Genomic DNA, 16,873 nt, shown 5'->3' on the forward strand with positions numbered 1-16,873 from the left:
AATTCTTGATTTGTCAATGTTAGCTTAGACGTTTCTAGCAGTGACCTTTTTGATGACAGCAAAGCAACGGAAAAGCTCTGTCAAAACTAAGATTACCATACAATAAAACAACGTCTTTTTTATTCAATTTCAAAACTCACAAACCCATTGCGCTTTTAACTGTTTATGAGCAATCTTGAAAGCCGAACTGAGCTAATTGAATAACGATCTTAAATCCTCTCAGTAAGAGGCTCCAATTCCAACGCACTGGGAACCAAGAGCTCTGGGGAACTGAACCTTGTTGTAGAATTGCAAAAGAAAACACTGACGTGGTGAAAAACAATGAAAAAAAAATGGAAAATTTATAAAAAAAATAACCTTTCCGTGTAGATAACCAGGCAGTTGCCTTTTCATGAAAAGGCTTAGCCGGGTAAATGAGTTCAACTTTGAATAACAATGCAGATTTACTGGTAATGGACAATTAAATGCGTGGAGGAACACAAGACGCCGACACAAACTAACGACCAACTTTTATTGGATGATTCACGGCGTCTTTTGACGGAAAAGCATTGGCTATTCCAAGCTGAAAACTGACCCCTGTTGTTTGGAAAAGGTCAGTCACGAATAATCACTGAAGAAATCAAATCGTTTGCAAATATCAAAGGCACGATGCTTGCAACTACACGATCTTATCAATGGAATTTTGCCTTTTAATGTGGATTCGACAAAACCATATCATTTGGTCGCTGTGAGGAAAGTTAGTTGTGAAAATAACTTGAACTTTCCACATTATTGTGAAGCCGTTCATTAAAATTTAGAATTCATAAACACTAACTGAAAACGACAAACACTAAAAGACATAGTTTCTTGTAAAAAGAAAAAAATGCACGGAGTCAAGTTGATCAAATCTCGTCAAAGTCGAAAACAGGAAACGTGGGAAAACAATGCCATGGAAAAGCAATGAAGCGGTCATTCATAACTAACCTACTTCAAAAAGTAGGTTAATACAAACTTTTGTGAAACGTTTGCAAGAACGGCACCAATGATAAACATGAACCGATACAGTAGTCTATGAAACGCCAATGTACTGTAAGTGTAAATGGCCTTTCTTTAGCTAACTTTCTAAAAACCGAAAAACGCACAGTATTATTTACGGTTTGTCAACAAATAATCGCAATTTCTACATTTAATCCAATTGCTCTGTCAATCAATATTACATCAAAATCAATGCAAGAAAACCAATGACAACGACATGGATTTACCACAAACGAACGTTATTATAATGCAAATGAAATGTGACTTTGATACCAGTACTTTACATTGACCACACATGAGATATTGCGCATTATCTCTTCAAACAATATCGCATCAAAATACATTTGAATGTTTGAATTTGATCATAAAGATCTGAACTGTCTATTAATTGCTCGGGCGATCTACTCCAAACAAATAAATCGTAGCACTATCAAACGTTTTAAGTCTGTATAGATTGAACTGAATTATAAACACAACAGCAACAACTGAATAATTATTATCAAATTGAAAAGTACAGTAGAGTAGGTTTAACTAATTTACAATTCAATCTCAAGCGACATGCTTCATACTCAAGAAGCACAACGCCAAGTAGTATAACAAAACCCGTCTTTAAATGCAAAAACATTCACCGCAACGGACTCTTCTTACTTCACGCAGTAACAGCAAACTACCAACAACAAAAACAAATTTTTAAAATTTAACAGGCTGTGGAGTCATTTCGTTGCTTCCCTTGCAATCAACTAAAAAAATAATTATTTTGTCGTAGCAATTTCCACGCCATTTTTGAGACCTGATAACCACAACAGTACAGATTGTTTCACCAATACCCCATAATCTGCCACTACTCTGCAAAGTACGTGACCTAAAAAAATCGAAACCTTTATTTTAAAACTATTATTCCTAGTTATTTTGACTACTTAAGGCTTTTTAGTTGGGACAGTTTTGCCAGAGTTAAAGCGCCAGCATGCTGAACAGCAATCCTCATGTGAACTTAAACTCTTAACCTCATAAGCCGACCGGATGCTGCTTCTATTTTATTTGTAAACTTTTAACAAGCCAACTATTTGGAAATACTCTTTATCTGAAACTTTCTCTATCAAGCAGGACTGCAATTAAAAGAACTCAAGAGTTTTTTGTTGAATATTGTCTAACAAGCTACAAAAGCATACAAATATTAATTTTGTGTCTAGCTGCATCGACCTGGCAATTCTGCACAAAGTAGCGATTTGCGTTTTTACAAACGCTTTCTGCCAGCAAGACTAAGATAGACTTTGCCCGGTTTGACAAAACTGTGGTTCTATTCGATTTCGAGTGATTAGCCAAGTTATTCATTGGTTTGCTTTTTTCTTTCGCTCTAGTGAAATTTCTTGAAACTCTATAGCGCCACTCACATTTGCGGCACAACAGAATTCTTAAAAAGGTTCTTATCGTCTGCCAAGGTCTGATGTTCTTTCAGCAGTTATGTAGTAAAGCAAATACAATTGCTGCAGTTCCAGCCAAAACAGTTTTCAAAGCCTAACATCGAGCTAGGAATTTTAGATCATATGAATGCAAACTACATCAGATTTTGGCTTATCCGCAACAGTAGTAGGGTCACATTTTTTATGATGTGCAAAATATTGCACTTTTTATGGGTTATTAGGTTATATAAGAGCAGCGAAGTTGATTTTGAAGTAATTTAAGTCTTTTTGTCGGAAGCTACCTTGTAACAAGGCGTAAAATTGCTAAGTGACCCTTCTAATGTTGCAGCAAAAGCGGACCTGCGCGTCCCGTAATGGAATATCCCTACATTGAGCGCTAAAAAGTTTTTTTTGACTTAAAGTGAAATCATAAAACAAATCACTGTACAAACAACCAGATGTCGCAAGAAAGTAAGCTTATGCACTTAGGAACAGGTTTTTAATATGCGACAGCAGTATGCTTTTCCAACCAAGTTGATTCTCCCAGGCAGCAAAAGAGTCCTTTTTGGTATTGGTTTATCAAATGTATTGCAAAAACGGACTAATTTGCGGGCTTGGATAGTGCTGAAAATACAAGCTAAGTTTCATAACTTACCGCATTGGTGCCATCAGAAAGAGAAAATAGAAATTGATCTTCCGTGCGGTCGGTGTCATCTGTGTGGACGAACTGCACTGTCCCAGCAACCAAATCACTTTGAGTGAAACGATTGATAGAATGTCCTGTCAATTACGACAAGTGTTATATAGCACTGCATGATTAATTATTCGACTCACAACAGTCAGCACATTTTCATCACGGTTTTCCTTTCGGTGTTTTGACAGGGTGTCGAATCGAAACCTACAGATTCAAAATCGGGAACGCAATCCAATAGTCCAGTACGAAGGTGACATTATTTTGAACTTTTTTATTGTACAGATAAATTCATGTTTCAAAGTGCTACCATGCATTCTTCTTGCAATCTATGTGAAGACATGAGTATTCTTGTAAGATCATTAAGTGAGTCTTTTTTAATTTAGGTTTGCCGAGATCGCCACAGTAGCCTACTTTGGTACAGAATCGTTTGCTCATGCGCAATTTAAACTTCAGAAACGCACTGGTATGTAAAATATTGATACAACATTTGGTCGTTGTTCAACTACATCATTAAAAAATTAGAAACACAAACCTGGCTTGTCGGAATACTCGATGCGACCCAATTTGGCTTGCTGCGTTATCTCGTAGATAAGTCTCCCGGACTCATCGCTGGCCGAAAGATACCTCGTGGTGATAGTCTTCCTTCCACCTTCCTTGACTGTGAGACCTGACAATAATAAAAACGTGTCAGTGAAGATTTTTTCTTGGTTGAAATACAATCAAAAACTGTAAGACGATATAGCTTAGGTAATGAATGAAAATGATTCTTCTCACCTTTGTTTGTAAGTAGTTTGGGAGGAACATTGTCTTCATTAACGTGAATGTCAAATCTAAGATCCACAGGACCTCCAATGACGTCGAACATGAAGAAAACGTCCCCTCCTCCTTGTGAGACCGGGTGGTAGAATCTGATGCTTCCTAATAAGAACTGACACTTAAGCACAAAACGCGGAAGAAATATTATAATGTTTTTTTTTTATAAAAATGACGAATTGACGTCAACTCATTATTTGAAAGATGTTTTTTTTAAACTGTGGAAATTTTGGAAGTTAAACTTGAGAAGTTTTGTGTTTTTTTTTTATAAAAATGACGAATTGACGTCAACTCATTATTTGAAAGCTGTTTTTTTTTAACTGTGTTGCCTATCTGTAAGTGATTATAACCATTGGTGCAAGTTCAATCACGGTCACAAATAGCTACTGTAAAGTTCTCTATTACTTGTTGTTCAAGTTCCATTGTCACGACAACATTCACTTTAGGGAATGTGGTTGGGTGGAGAGTTGTCTTTAAAGTGCAAAGTTAAACTAGAGCCATGATTTCGCAATCGTTCAATGATCAAAAAGACAGATATTTTTTACCGAGCGGTCTGGAAGTCCACTATTAGCCTACGATAAACTAGCCTTAGTGATGAAAACCAGTTTACAAATCTGTTTAGAGTAATTTAAACGTGAAACAAGTTTAATGAAAGTCATTGAAACGCACCTTGATCAATTTCCTCTTGCGTGAATTCGTTATCACCGTCGGCAGATATGTTTGCGACAATGTTGTTTCTCGCGTATTGCAATTGGCCGACATTCGGATCACGTGTTATGGCGTAAGATATGACGCGGTCAGTTCCACTCATGCGTAACTCCTTTGATGTGATTGGGGTGATAGAACCTGACAATTTTAAATGGAAACGTTAAAGTTTTTTCGATCTGGTGAATCACTGGAAATCAGCTGGTCTGGGACTACCAGCCATTATCGAATTTTTTAGTAAATTTTTAAGTAATTTTGGGTTACCAACGAAAATACTGGGTTTCAATAAAATGGCGAACAACACTCCAAACTGTTGTAAAATGTAAAAAGAATTGAATTTCTCATGTAAAAAAAAAACAACTACTATGCTTCTTTCTTGTAAAAACTGACATAATTTTTCATACTAAATAGCCTGCTAGTGATAGCATACAATCTAGCCTGAAACGCAACTGTACAAAATATTAAGACATTCTTCTTCACCTCTTTCCACTGTCATTCCAGTGTTGGCTTCCAGAACCAGTTCACTGATTCTCATTTCTTCCGTCTCTAACTCGTAGTCAGCATCAGGAGCAATATAAATTAACTCGGGTTCCGGTTCATGTTTCAGCACTCGAACCTCAGGTTCAACCTGAAGAAGACAATTGTATATTTATGGGGTGCGGTTTGGTTGTAACTTTGCCAGTTTATGATGCAAGATTATTTAAAAGGAAATTATCGTCAGAGACGTTTTACTTTTTGCTTTGATATTTTAAGTCTTTTTACTTACCAAACCTTTCCTTTTGGAAGTTTTAAATCTATTACCACACAAAACAGGTGCTTTGTACATTTAATCGAGATTATTGGATAAGTCAGTTTGAGCTGACAAAAGTTTTTTCTCAGAGTAACAAAACCATAATAAAGATTAAGTTGTGTTACATGAAAAAAACAACACCTAACAAATGATAAAGTCGCAAAATTGCATACCTGCATGGCTAGATGACTAAGAAAAGGCAACGTGACAATATGGGAAAGTTGAAGGTGACTTACATCAATGAACATTTCAACGTTTTGGTGACTTGATCCATCGCTGAGAACAAGACCAAGAGTGTCTCTTCTTCTCCTGCTTCCTCTGTTGGAATCTTCCTCTTCCTCTACCGCGACCGTGTTTTCGTAGCAGATGAGTTGATCCAGAATATCCTGTAAATGAATATTAAAAAAATCAGTGATGCTGTCGGCCGATTAATAAATTCGGATTTTTACATTGCTCCAACGTTACTAGACGAAGAGTTAATGTGAAAACCTAAATTTGTCAACTGTTTTTATGCATGTAAATGAATATGAAGTAACAAACCTGATAAGAAAATGAAGATCCCACGTCAAGACCACTGGTTTGTTTCGCCTTCATCATTCCGTTTGCACCTGTGCAACGTTAAATTTATGATTTAAGTCAGCAAAGTCCGCCTTTTCAACATTCATTTAACGTCTGCAAACGTTACATCAACGCAAAAAGAGCGAATTTGGCTAATGTTGAAACATTTTAAAAGCAATTTGTCACAAACGTTGCGTTGCAGCGCAAAGTACAAGTGGTGTAACTTTAAGTACAATATGCAAGAAAAAGTATGTTGTTATGATTTTACTTGAATGCAACGCACCATAGCCTATCTTACTTTTCTGGAAGCTAGAAAGAAAATATACATCAAGAACAAATAACCACACATGCTCGATAGCATTGCAAGTGAAGCTTCGCTAAAAAGTTGTAAATATCAAAAAGTTGAGAAATTTTAATACAACAAGCGTGAATAAAATATTGGGACTTCCATTTTGACAGATGTAGTAAATTTTGTAATACAAAATAAAAGTTAATGTAAAATATTTTTGTGACTATAGAATAACCTGCATACGTACCTTTCATCATGCCGATTTTCCATCCTTCCAGCATATTCTCCGGAAGCTTATGGTTGAACTTTACTAATTTTCCAAAGCTTGGTTGTGACGTAACAGTGAAGACGAGGTCTCTGTTTGGTGTGTCGTCATCCACCACAGCCAATGAAATGTTCTTGATAAGAATGGCGTGACCATCCTGACATATGATTGGTGCAGTGCGAAGAAGAGGCCGGGCATTTGATGACTAGAAACAAAAGAAAATCTTCATAAAGCTGAAGAGGTTCGTAAAATTCGGTTTCTTGTACCAAGAAAAAAAAGTTTATCACACATAAGTTATTTTCGATTAATTCACCGAACTGAACGAAACATTACAACCTTTTGGTAGCCTAGGTAGGCTACTAGTTTTTTATCATAAGGATTTCAGTAGGTTTCGAAAATATACTCAGACTTGCGTTATTGATTCACAGGGTACAAAAGCTGTGATAAATCTTTAAAAGAAGCTTTCTCGGTCCAGGATGAATTCAAACTAATTTATCAAACTGACCAAAAACGAATTGAGCAAACCATGATAGTACCTGTATCACAACATGCATCGTATACACAGGAGATCTGCTGTGACCGTCTGTCACCCGGAAAGTGAAAAAGTCAGCTCTTCCGCCCAAATCGGAAGCGTGGGAATAAAATATGAAACCGTCAGCGACATCTTTCATAGTGAACCACACGTCTTCATACTGAGCCACGTACATATGCTCTGAGAAAAAGTTGTTAATTATTAAAACCCAAAAATAGCTACAAAAAGGTTATGTTCATGAGATTCAACAAAGCGTAAAAACTGCAACTAAGATTTCATATAAATCAATCCAAACAGGTTTTCTATAAATTGCGACTGGTTTTCCTTTGTTTTTTTTTTGTGATAGTAGCACAGTAAATACAAGATAGTGCTTGATAGCTTTGTGGAATTGATATTCACAGTTTTACGTTGCAAGCCGTTACGTCATCAAATTGCCACACACACATTGGCACCAGTTGTCTCATTACGTTATTTCAACGTCGCCAGACGACAGTGCTACAGTTAGCTGGGCTGGGATTCAGACTCAACAAAAGCGGAATGATGTCCTTGTTTAGCCTACTTACCGAGGTTACGCTTTGTGAAGTTGACAAAACAAGTCACATAAGTAATTCAGTATACACAATACATTAAACAGTGTGAAATTGACTACTTTTTGATAAACTACTGCCAGTGGTTACCTTGGCTGTTTTTGTTGATGATGCGTCCGTGAACTGGTTTTCTCAAGACACTGACGATCAAGTCTCTGTTTCTGGTGTCGTCGTCTGTAACTCGAATCTCGTTTTGCGTGATCCTGATCTCCTGCCCTTCACCAACCTGAAGAAGAAAACTAAATGACAGATTGCTTAAACCCTTCAAGCCGTCTGGCAATGAGATGAAAGAAGATTACAATCAAACGATTTAAAGACGCATTGTGTAGTTGAACAAAGATCACACGAACGAATATGTACGTACACTAGTACAACAGGAACGTTGGACCATAATCGTATGACTTATGAATTAATTTTTCATTCTATTTGAATAAGACGTTTCTGAAGAAGCTAAACTTATATGACAGAAGCTCTGTTTGGAATAATTATATTCAGTGGCTTAATTTAAAGTGATCTCCTCGAATGACATTTTTAAGTGATATCTGTAGTCTTGAGATCGAAAGTTCACAATCTCCTGTCATTAGCACCCTAGATAACAAAAGTCACTCTTTATGAAAAAGAATGGAGTTTGCCAGCTGGAATTATTATATAAGTAAGGCTGGACTTTTCTAATCTATAATAATAGTATTAACCTACCGAGATTGGTTCGGTAACAGACACCGTGGGAGGATGCTGTCGCACGGGTATAATTGTGATCTCCAGCACTTGATCCGAGAGCGTGTTCCCCGTGGAATCGGTCACATGGAAGTGGACTGTATCCGTCACATTAAGAGAACCGATCTCAGATCGACTTCGATACCTAGATAATCGTTTGTTTAATAAATTTTTCAGTTAAATATTCCGTGGATCTATTCTGATAAAATTAAACTTTATCAAACAGTCATTAAATAACGCAACAAAATCGACTGCAATGTGAAACTCTTCATTCTCAGCATCGCGAAATCGATTAATCAAAATTTGATTACCGTATCCTTGATTGATTGATGTCTTCTTGAGTGAAAGTATCTCCTGGCACCAGGGGGCCGGTGCTACTGCGCAGCGAACCGTGGTACGGTTCTGATTCCACGTGGTAAACAATCTTCAGGAACAAATACGGATTGTGATTTGTTGGTGACAAAAGCATGTTATAATAAAAATTCTGTGGTATAACTTTAGTGTGTTATAGCAATACTCCAAATGGGTCATAGTTGTGTGATGACTTCACAAGATAAAACACTAAGCAATAAAGTGATGTTAAAACAGAGATGTGTGGAAGACAGAAACACTGCTGACTTCCCAAGAAACAGAGAGTCAGCGCATTAACAAGTTAACAACACAGCCGTTGTAAAAAAAGCAAAAAACCTTAACGCACCAATACCTATAACGATATTCACCTGGTTTTCATTAGATGAGGTCTTCACAGAAGCAAGGTTGTCTCTTGACAGTGCCACTTCACTGGTTTCCTCCACAACCAACGTGAGCTTGGTGGGCGGCAGAGGAAAGTTCTTCGACACGTGAATCGCAACCTTTGGAAACAAGAAATAATTAACCTCTTTAAACTCAACATTTCATCCGATGATGCTTTAAATATCGCCTGTTTAATAATATTTGATTTGAAAGCACTGAAGGTAAAAACAGTTTTGTTTTCGAAACGTTTATTTAACATGAGTTTTGTATCTACATTTTAGGCTCTTTGTTGTTCGGTAAGCTTGTCTATTTTTCTTTTAGGCTACCCAGTAAACACAAGCAGTTCCTGTCACAGTATATTGTTACCAGACGTATGTTTTGACGTTGATGAAATGTGCAAAAGACAACTTGTGTAATGTGTATACAAGAAAAGGAATGCAGTCGAGACTGCCGATGACATTACAAACGGTCCTTTCATTCAAATACTACAAAAAAGTTACATCACACATCACATCATTTCAGAATAGAGCGTGATTTAAAAGAAACTACAAAACCAAAGTGACTATTCTTCCCTTCGAGAAACTTACTTGTATCACAGCGACGATGTTATGGACTCCATCAGTCACGCTAACTTGTATCTGATCAGCGAGGTTTTTCTTGTTCCCGTTGTGTTCATAACGGATCGTCTTTTGGGTCAACTACGGAGATGACATTACAGTTCAGTAGACGTATTCACTACAGTACAGGTTCATTTCTGCTCAGTTTATTTGGTTTGGTTGGCAAAATACCATCATCACATACAGTAATTACATAAATTCAATTTGCAACAAGGATGGCAGCGACATAGTAAATAAGAAATCCTGTTAAGATTTCCATTTTCAAGGTCCGTGATTTGTCTCACCTCGGCATTAGTAAAGGTATCGCCTTCTTTCAAAGCTTCACGAGAACCTATGCTGGTTCTCATCACAGTACCACGCCGAGGTGACTTCACCAGTGTGAATACAAGCTCGTTCTTTGGTGTATCGTGATCAGCAACCGAAAGCGTTCCCTCATCTGCAGAAAAGTATTCACCCATTTAAGCAAGGGATTGCAATGCGACTTGACGACGACCAGGCTAAGCAAACCACATCTTTTACCTTGATTCAACATTGCTAAACTTTGTATTTTGTGGTTCAAATGGTGGGGTTTAAGAACTAAATAATACAATACAACGGCTATCTGGTGAGGACCACCACTACTAAGGGCAAGCTAAGGAAATCGAAAACTGTCCAAAGCTAAAGTAACCTAACAATTTAACAAAGTTTCGAATTCTTACAGAGTTTTGGCTGAAACTAGATACATTGATTCAACGTAAACAAACAAATATAGCAAACCACTGACCTATAATCGCAGTACCGCCTTGTGGTAGGTCTATGATTGGATACTGGTTGGCGAAAGTCGGAGGAGCTGTGTTGCTCGACACCAGTTTGATGGTGAAGTTGACAGGAGGAAGAACATGCTTTCCATCCGATACAGTGAACTCAAACGATGGTTTAGGCCTGCTGTGGCTGTAAGTACATCACATTGCGATGTTAATCTTATGAAAATGAAAGTTTTTTTACGCCAATTGTTGCAACATATTCTAGCAGGTTTGAAAAGCAATTTTACAGGTTTGTGGTAAAATACTCCTCAAGTTAGTGTGAGAAATCCAATGTTTTAGTATGTTTCAATAAATCTTGATACATTACAACATAACTGATATATCACAACCATGTGCGTGAAAAGAATGCGAGACAGTGATATGGAAAGTATAGCATTATGAACACCATGTCTGCATTATGAGAGTGAAGGTGTGTACATAACACATAGATACTAAATAGAAAGTCTATTCAATTTAATGAGCTAATTCTTGTAAAGCTGATGAATATATGTGAAAATATGTAAATAGTTCAAAATGTTTATAGCATCTAATTTTCATATCATGCATGAGAATAAGTAAAAAAGAAAATACTTTGAAACAATATCACGATCATATAATGACTCACGTTGGAGCGCTTCGTGAGCGCTGTTGTCCGTAGCGGCTGCTTTGCTCTTGACCGCCATAGTGTGACCTATCGGCAAACTGAAGGCTATGGATTCCGTTCGCAGGAGGGCGGTATATTATTTTATTGGAATCAACATCGGATTGAGTGAAGACAGTGATGGGAACATGAGGATGGTCAACGTTTTCAAGGATGCCAGCTCCGTTTGGCAAAGACCTGTGAATTAAATGACTTTAAACTTGGCTACGTGTCATGGTAGTCACACCATCAAGCATTCATTCTGTATCTTTGTGGCTAAGTATGACTACGTGCGTTTTGTTTGTTTCAAAAAATCGCAGAATCTATGCTTGTTAATTATATTTTTGCAAAAGTTTTGACTTTAACGCTGCCCCAAGAACACAAAAGCTTTTATTTATGTATCGCTAACATGAGGAGAACTTGAAGTTGAAGACGAGTCAAAAACGAGGCTGAAATCAAAACTAAAAAAGTGTTTCAATAGAAAATGATGAATTGATATCATAAAACTGTTTGCACAATTATGTAAAATTGTCTGCTTGATCTCTTCGAGTGGTCTGGAAGTGATATCAAGCTGACTCTTAACAAATAGATAGGTTGACTGTTTACCAAACACGAATGTTACTTATTTTTACAAGGTTGCAAAATGTAAAAAGAAATCAGTATAATAAGACGGGTTTTCCTAGCTGGGTTGCATGTGGAAAGTCATAGCCGCATAGAAAAAGCGCAGGCATCATTTGGTTTAATCCTTTCCCTCAAACAACAATGTTCTCTCTAACCTGGTAATGTTGTAAAGGATATCCCTGTCTGGTGTGTCTTCATCTGTGTAGCGCAGAAAACCGCTGTGTAGCACCGACACCATTCCCTCATTAGCAGACATTTGAGGGGAGGATGTCATACCGGGGGAGAGCCGAGGGGATTCCATGTTTTCTCGGACCAGATTGACTGTAAACTCATCCGCTCCTAGAGGAATAGCCGGCTCGAGGCTCTCATCGTAAACCTGCAATGAACATTGAACGTATAAAGGCATTTTCTTTAATGAGCATGAAACTGCGATGAGTTCTTCGTATTTCACAGTAATGAATCTGTGCAAATCGAAACTGCGCATCATGGCTCTGCAATAGTGATATTACAATAAAATCAGTGAAAAGTTAAATAACTTGAAATTTGGGGAAATAACCCAATATTTGGAAAAATAACTCCACAGAAATCCTGCAGAAAAATTATTTTTACCTCAAACTCAAATGATTCAATTTCTTCATCGTCTTCTTCGTCGTCTTCGTCAAGGTTCTGATACCAGACAAACCCATCATCGACACCTTTCTGAGTAAATCGAGCTCTAGGAGGAGAAGCATAGTGTCCTCTACTGTTCCTCATCCATTCGTTTATTCCGATCCCGCGTTGTGCGGGAGCGTCCGACATCTCAGGAATCATCATCACAACTTGGCCTCTGGAAGTGCAAGTAAAATGTCAAAAATTTGTTAATTGTTGGCCCGTACAACATTAAATAACGTTGTAAAAAGGTTCACGCAATAAGGTCTTTGTTTCATCTTCATTCTATGCTATCAGAATATGGTAAAAAGCGTAAAATTTTCAGGTTAAGATGATTTAAAAACCTTTTTCGCTTCTTTGGTCTGATCACGTAGACAATTTTTGATTTATCTTTGACGTTTGTTGCTATGGTGAGCAGATGCTGGTTAGTGATGCGTGTCATCCCGCCTCTTCTCACGTGAGTTCCTTTGCTTGACAACAGGAGAGCAGAAGGTTTTCCCTACACAAAAATAAGTTCAATGATATTTTGACACGAATCAAGCCTAACAAAATAACTCTTGGTAAAAAAACAACGGAATTTTGCTCTTTAAAATACCAAATGAAAAAACTGCAGACAATGGTCTAACTCTATTTTTAGCTTCAACTTAGCATTTCTTTACCTTTGGTACCACGTTGACATCAACAACTTTATTGATCACGTGATAACCATCGCTTATTTGTAACGCAATCACGTCGTGCAACGTTGCATTTGATGTTATGGTTCCATTGGAGACGTAAACCAATACGTCATTGCGTAAGTCAGAAACCTGCAACGGGTATTTACAAGATAAAACAGCATTAAAACCGTCGAATTTACGTCTTGATAAGTACATTCCAAAGAACTATACAAGCATGAAACTTGTAGCTTTGAAAGAGATATAAACCACTCAGGTATCATTGCACTTAATACTAAAATTTACAAATGTCCTAGTTTTAAAAATTCCATTTTCTTCATGTCGGTAGCAAGAATTAAAGCAAATTTAAGCTTAAAAAAGAAATTTCACTTATGGTTCTTCTGTTTTTCCGTACTCACTTTAAAGCTTTCTATAGAGGTTTCATAATTCGGGAGCTTGACTATCGCTCCGTAGGTTGGAGGGAACATAATAGAAATGGTGACGTCACTCAAGCTACCGTCGAAGTGGACGTCAAAAGAGCGTGAGGTCAACTTCGCCGACTGACCAGAGCTGGATCAACAAGCAAAGCACATGAGCGAATGCATTGAAGAAACAGGCTACTTAATACTTATCCATTAACAAGAACTAGTTGCTTTTATGTGATACTGCAAAACCAATTAGGTCAAATAGTTTCGCATGGAAGTTTCATAAGTTTATCTCGTGCTTTAATTTCTATTTTATTCTTTGCTACTGGCGCAAACATGTACGAAACGGGAAAGTAAACATACAAACTTGGCGCCAACAAAAAGTTTAAAATATACATCGATACAAGAGTGTTACCACTATCTTAAAATTATACCGCCACTAAACCTAGTTTTTGAAGCCAATTTAATAAGTATTCTTGCGTTGATGTACCGTATTGTAGATTTGTAACCACTGGGTATGGACAGTGTAGTTCAAGGGCAGTCATATATAAATTACTTTCATATTAATAAAAGCGCAGGTAAAAACTGGACTCATACCTGACAACCAGCAGCTTGTTTGTGGTGACTACTGGTGTGCTTGGCGAGACAGCAATAATTTCCAGTGTTGCCACGTCTGATTTTAAGTTTCTATCGGTTGCTTGGAATGTTGCCACACCGTGGCGTCCCCGAGTTCGGTCGTGCACGAACCACAAGCTCCCTTCTGTCATCTTGCGGTAAGAAAAACTGCTTTCGGCAGGGATTTTGGTCTGAAAATTGAAAAATTTTGTTAATTCGAATCCGAGTTTCGCGATTCTTAATATCTTCACCTCTCTCGTTTTCGAATGAATTAAAATTATCAAACTAGCCAACACACGTCATTGTTTTACATTTAAACAACATTTATATTGAAAAAGTTTTACTTGTTTCGCCTTTAAAAAAAAAGTTATTTGAGAGGAAAAAGCTAAGTTGATTCAAAATGTGCTGAATCATCAAAACCGATAGTTCGCTTCTTGGGGTAAAATCAAGAAAGGGTTTTGATAAAAGATTTAAGTGAATGAACAATTAATCTTATTCAATGTAGCGGTAGATTCTTCGCAAAAAAGTCACCGATGCTGTCATACAAAAAAGATAGATACTAATTGCTGTTTCTCCCTGTTTTCAACAGATTTCTAAAAGTGTTGCGACTGTACAACCCATTTCCGTCTGGAACACGTGTTAATCAAGGTTGCCAGATGTTTTCAAAATGTTCAGCCTAATTGCTATTGAAAAGTAGCCCAATCGTCGCAAGTGATGAAACAAGTCCAAAAGTAGTCCAACGTATAGTCAAAATCGAACAAAATTTGGTGAAAATGAAATGAAACCAAACGGAAAAAATCGCAAAACTGGCAACCCTGGTGTTAATAAATTACATTTTGTCATGCGTAGTAACGTACTGTTTTGCTTCTGTTGCGTTACCTTACTTATTATATTCGATGTGCGGTCGGATATGAAAACAAACTGAAGTGAACTGCAGTGCTACAGACTTTCCGTCAATCATACACGATCGGCTTCTCAATGATGTTAGATCAAGTAATGATTATCTGTCCATCAAACAAACGGTGCAACGCAAAGTTATGTTGCAGCAAACAATTGAAAACGCGGAATGACTACCACAAATCACAATGTTGAAAAAAGCTTAGTGTGAAAAAGAAAAAAAAATTATATTCCGATGCAATCAACGAATAAGTAAATTTCACAAAAACAGTATTTAGAACAAATTGTTTATTTAAACAAAGATTTCATATCGCCACTTACATTATTCAATTCAAACCATCCATTGGCTGACTCCATGATCAAGCTGACGTACAAGTTGTCTTCTGACGTGTCACTGTCTTCAACATGGATCATGTCAACCAGAGCACGTGACTCCACTCCAACCAATAACCGAGAAGTGATGCTAATCTGTGGTGGATGCCGATTCGCCTGAAAAAAAATTCTCAAAATGTAAGAATATTGTTAGGTTTAACAATCCATGGCACTTTTTTCAAGTGCAGTACCACATTTATGAAACGCATAGAATAAACTTTTGATTACTACCAGGAAATGGGATGGAATGGAAGTCAGATTTTGGGATGGAAGATGGAAAATGTCAAGGATGGAAAGGAATGGAAGATCTTGATGATGGGATGGAAAACAATCTTCCATCATTCCATCCCAATTCCATCATTAACTTTCTAACGCTTTATCAAGACATGCAAAATATTACGTTGCTTGCTGAAATAATTCGATTTTCGGTTCGTATTAAACCAACGGGACTGTTGCCTGACGCGTATTTGTCAAACTTACTGTCGTTAGGCAGAATTGACCAATCAGAAAGCTATGGTTTTTAAGTTTATTTGTGGCATATTCAACGCGGAGATCACAAAATGTGAAGATGGAAGATGGAATGGAAGATTCCTAAGATGGAATGGAGATGGAATGGAAGAAAATCTCAGGATGGAAGATGAAAAAAATGTCTTCCATTCCATTCCATCCTATACCCTGATTACTACAATGCACAAATCCATGTATTTAGTTTGCATTGTCATGACTATATTTTAACAAAAAAGAAAAAATACTTAGATTGAAAAGTTGAGAAAAATATGATAAAATTGAAATTGGCAGCATCGGCTACTACAGATATTGGGACCTTTACCTCACATCTGCGTGTCTGCTTGTTGCCATAGTAACCACGTCCACATTGCCTCGCACACACCACCTCGTGTCTGCTTGCGTCATAGCGCCGCCTAGTGTGTGTCTCGCTTCCTCCTGAGAAGACATTAACAAGAACTTAAAGATTTCAGTGATAAACAAATTAAAAAAACTCATTTTTGACCACATTCTAGCAATCGCATTTTTTATTTTCCTAACGTAGATAAAATCGTTCGTATTTTATACCTTCGCCAAGTGGATCGGATGAACCAAGCAAAAATGTTTTAGAATCGCATTGATTGCAACTATTTTGATCGGAGCATTCCAGACAGTGCGGCGGGCATCGGACACATGATCTTCTCGCAGAATCGGAAAAATATCCCCGAGGGCAAGAAGCCAAGCAGGTGTTTTCTGCAATGCAAACTCGAGAATATAAACAAAAACGCAGAGCTTCTAAAATGACTTGAACAAATTAAGAACCATTGCTATTTTAAATATGCAAACAATGTTTACCGTGTAAAAAATAACTTTCTTCACATCCAGAACAACGGTTAGGTCCACTGCATGAAATACAATGTTTGTCGGAGCACAGAAGGCACTTTTCAGATGACAGGTAATATCCTGACAATAAAAAGCAATATATTAACAGACATGGTCATAGATCCAGGGCCGGATTTAGCTGAGG

General features: G+C 37.3%; 1 protein-coding gene across 1 annotated transcript in view; it reads right to left on the reverse strand.

Annotated features, from left to right (window-relative positions):
• LOC145769072 (extracellular matrix organizing protein FRAS1-like) overlaps positions 1–16,873 on the reverse strand; it is a 79,633-nt gene that overhangs the window by 22,251 nt on the left and 40,509 nt on the right. The window contains exons 20-46 of the mRNA XM_082580669.1: positions 16,702–16,809; positions 16,435–16,599; positions 16,193–16,305; positions 15,313–15,480; positions 14,077–14,285; positions 13,474–13,624; positions 13,061–13,207; positions 12,746–12,900; positions 12,363–12,579; positions 11,909–12,129; positions 11,118–11,330; positions 10,474–10,640; positions 9,995–10,146; positions 9,681–9,791; positions 9,081–9,212; positions 8,673–8,785; positions 8,344–8,506; positions 7,738–7,873; positions 7,065–7,240; positions 6,511–6,733; positions 5,957–6,024; positions 5,653–5,802; positions 5,107–5,254; positions 4,591–4,767; positions 3,883–4,026; positions 3,641–3,775; positions 3,070–3,194 (exon numbers count right to left, since the gene is read on the reverse strand). Coding sequence (XP_082436795.1) covers positions 3,070–3,194; positions 3,641–3,775; positions 3,883–4,026; positions 4,591–4,767; positions 5,107–5,254; positions 5,653–5,802; positions 5,957–6,024; positions 6,511–6,733; positions 7,065–7,240; positions 7,738–7,873; positions 8,344–8,506; positions 8,673–8,785; positions 9,081–9,212; positions 9,681–9,791; positions 9,995–10,146; positions 10,474–10,640; positions 11,118–11,330; positions 11,909–12,129; positions 12,363–12,579; positions 12,746–12,900; positions 13,061–13,207; positions 13,474–13,624; positions 14,077–14,285; positions 15,313–15,480; positions 16,193–16,305; positions 16,435–16,599; positions 16,702–16,809 — 4,187 coding nt within the window. The remainder of the gene's footprint in view (positions 1–3,069; positions 3,195–3,640; positions 3,776–3,882; positions 4,027–4,590; positions 4,768–5,106; positions 5,255–5,652; positions 5,803–5,956; positions 6,025–6,510; positions 6,734–7,064; positions 7,241–7,737; positions 7,874–8,343; positions 8,507–8,672; positions 8,786–9,080; positions 9,213–9,680; positions 9,792–9,994; positions 10,147–10,473; positions 10,641–11,117; positions 11,331–11,908; positions 12,130–12,362; positions 12,580–12,745; positions 12,901–13,060; positions 13,208–13,473; positions 13,625–14,076; positions 14,286–15,312; positions 15,481–16,192; positions 16,306–16,434; positions 16,600–16,701; positions 16,810–16,873) is intronic.

This window comes from Aplidium turbinatum, chromosome 4 (assembly GCF_918807975.1).
Source record: "Aplidium turbinatum chromosome 4, kaAplTurb1.1, whole genome shotgun sequence".
Classification (NCBI taxonomy): Eukaryota; Metazoa; Chordata; class Ascidiacea; order Aplousobranchia; family Polyclinidae; genus Aplidium; species Aplidium turbinatum.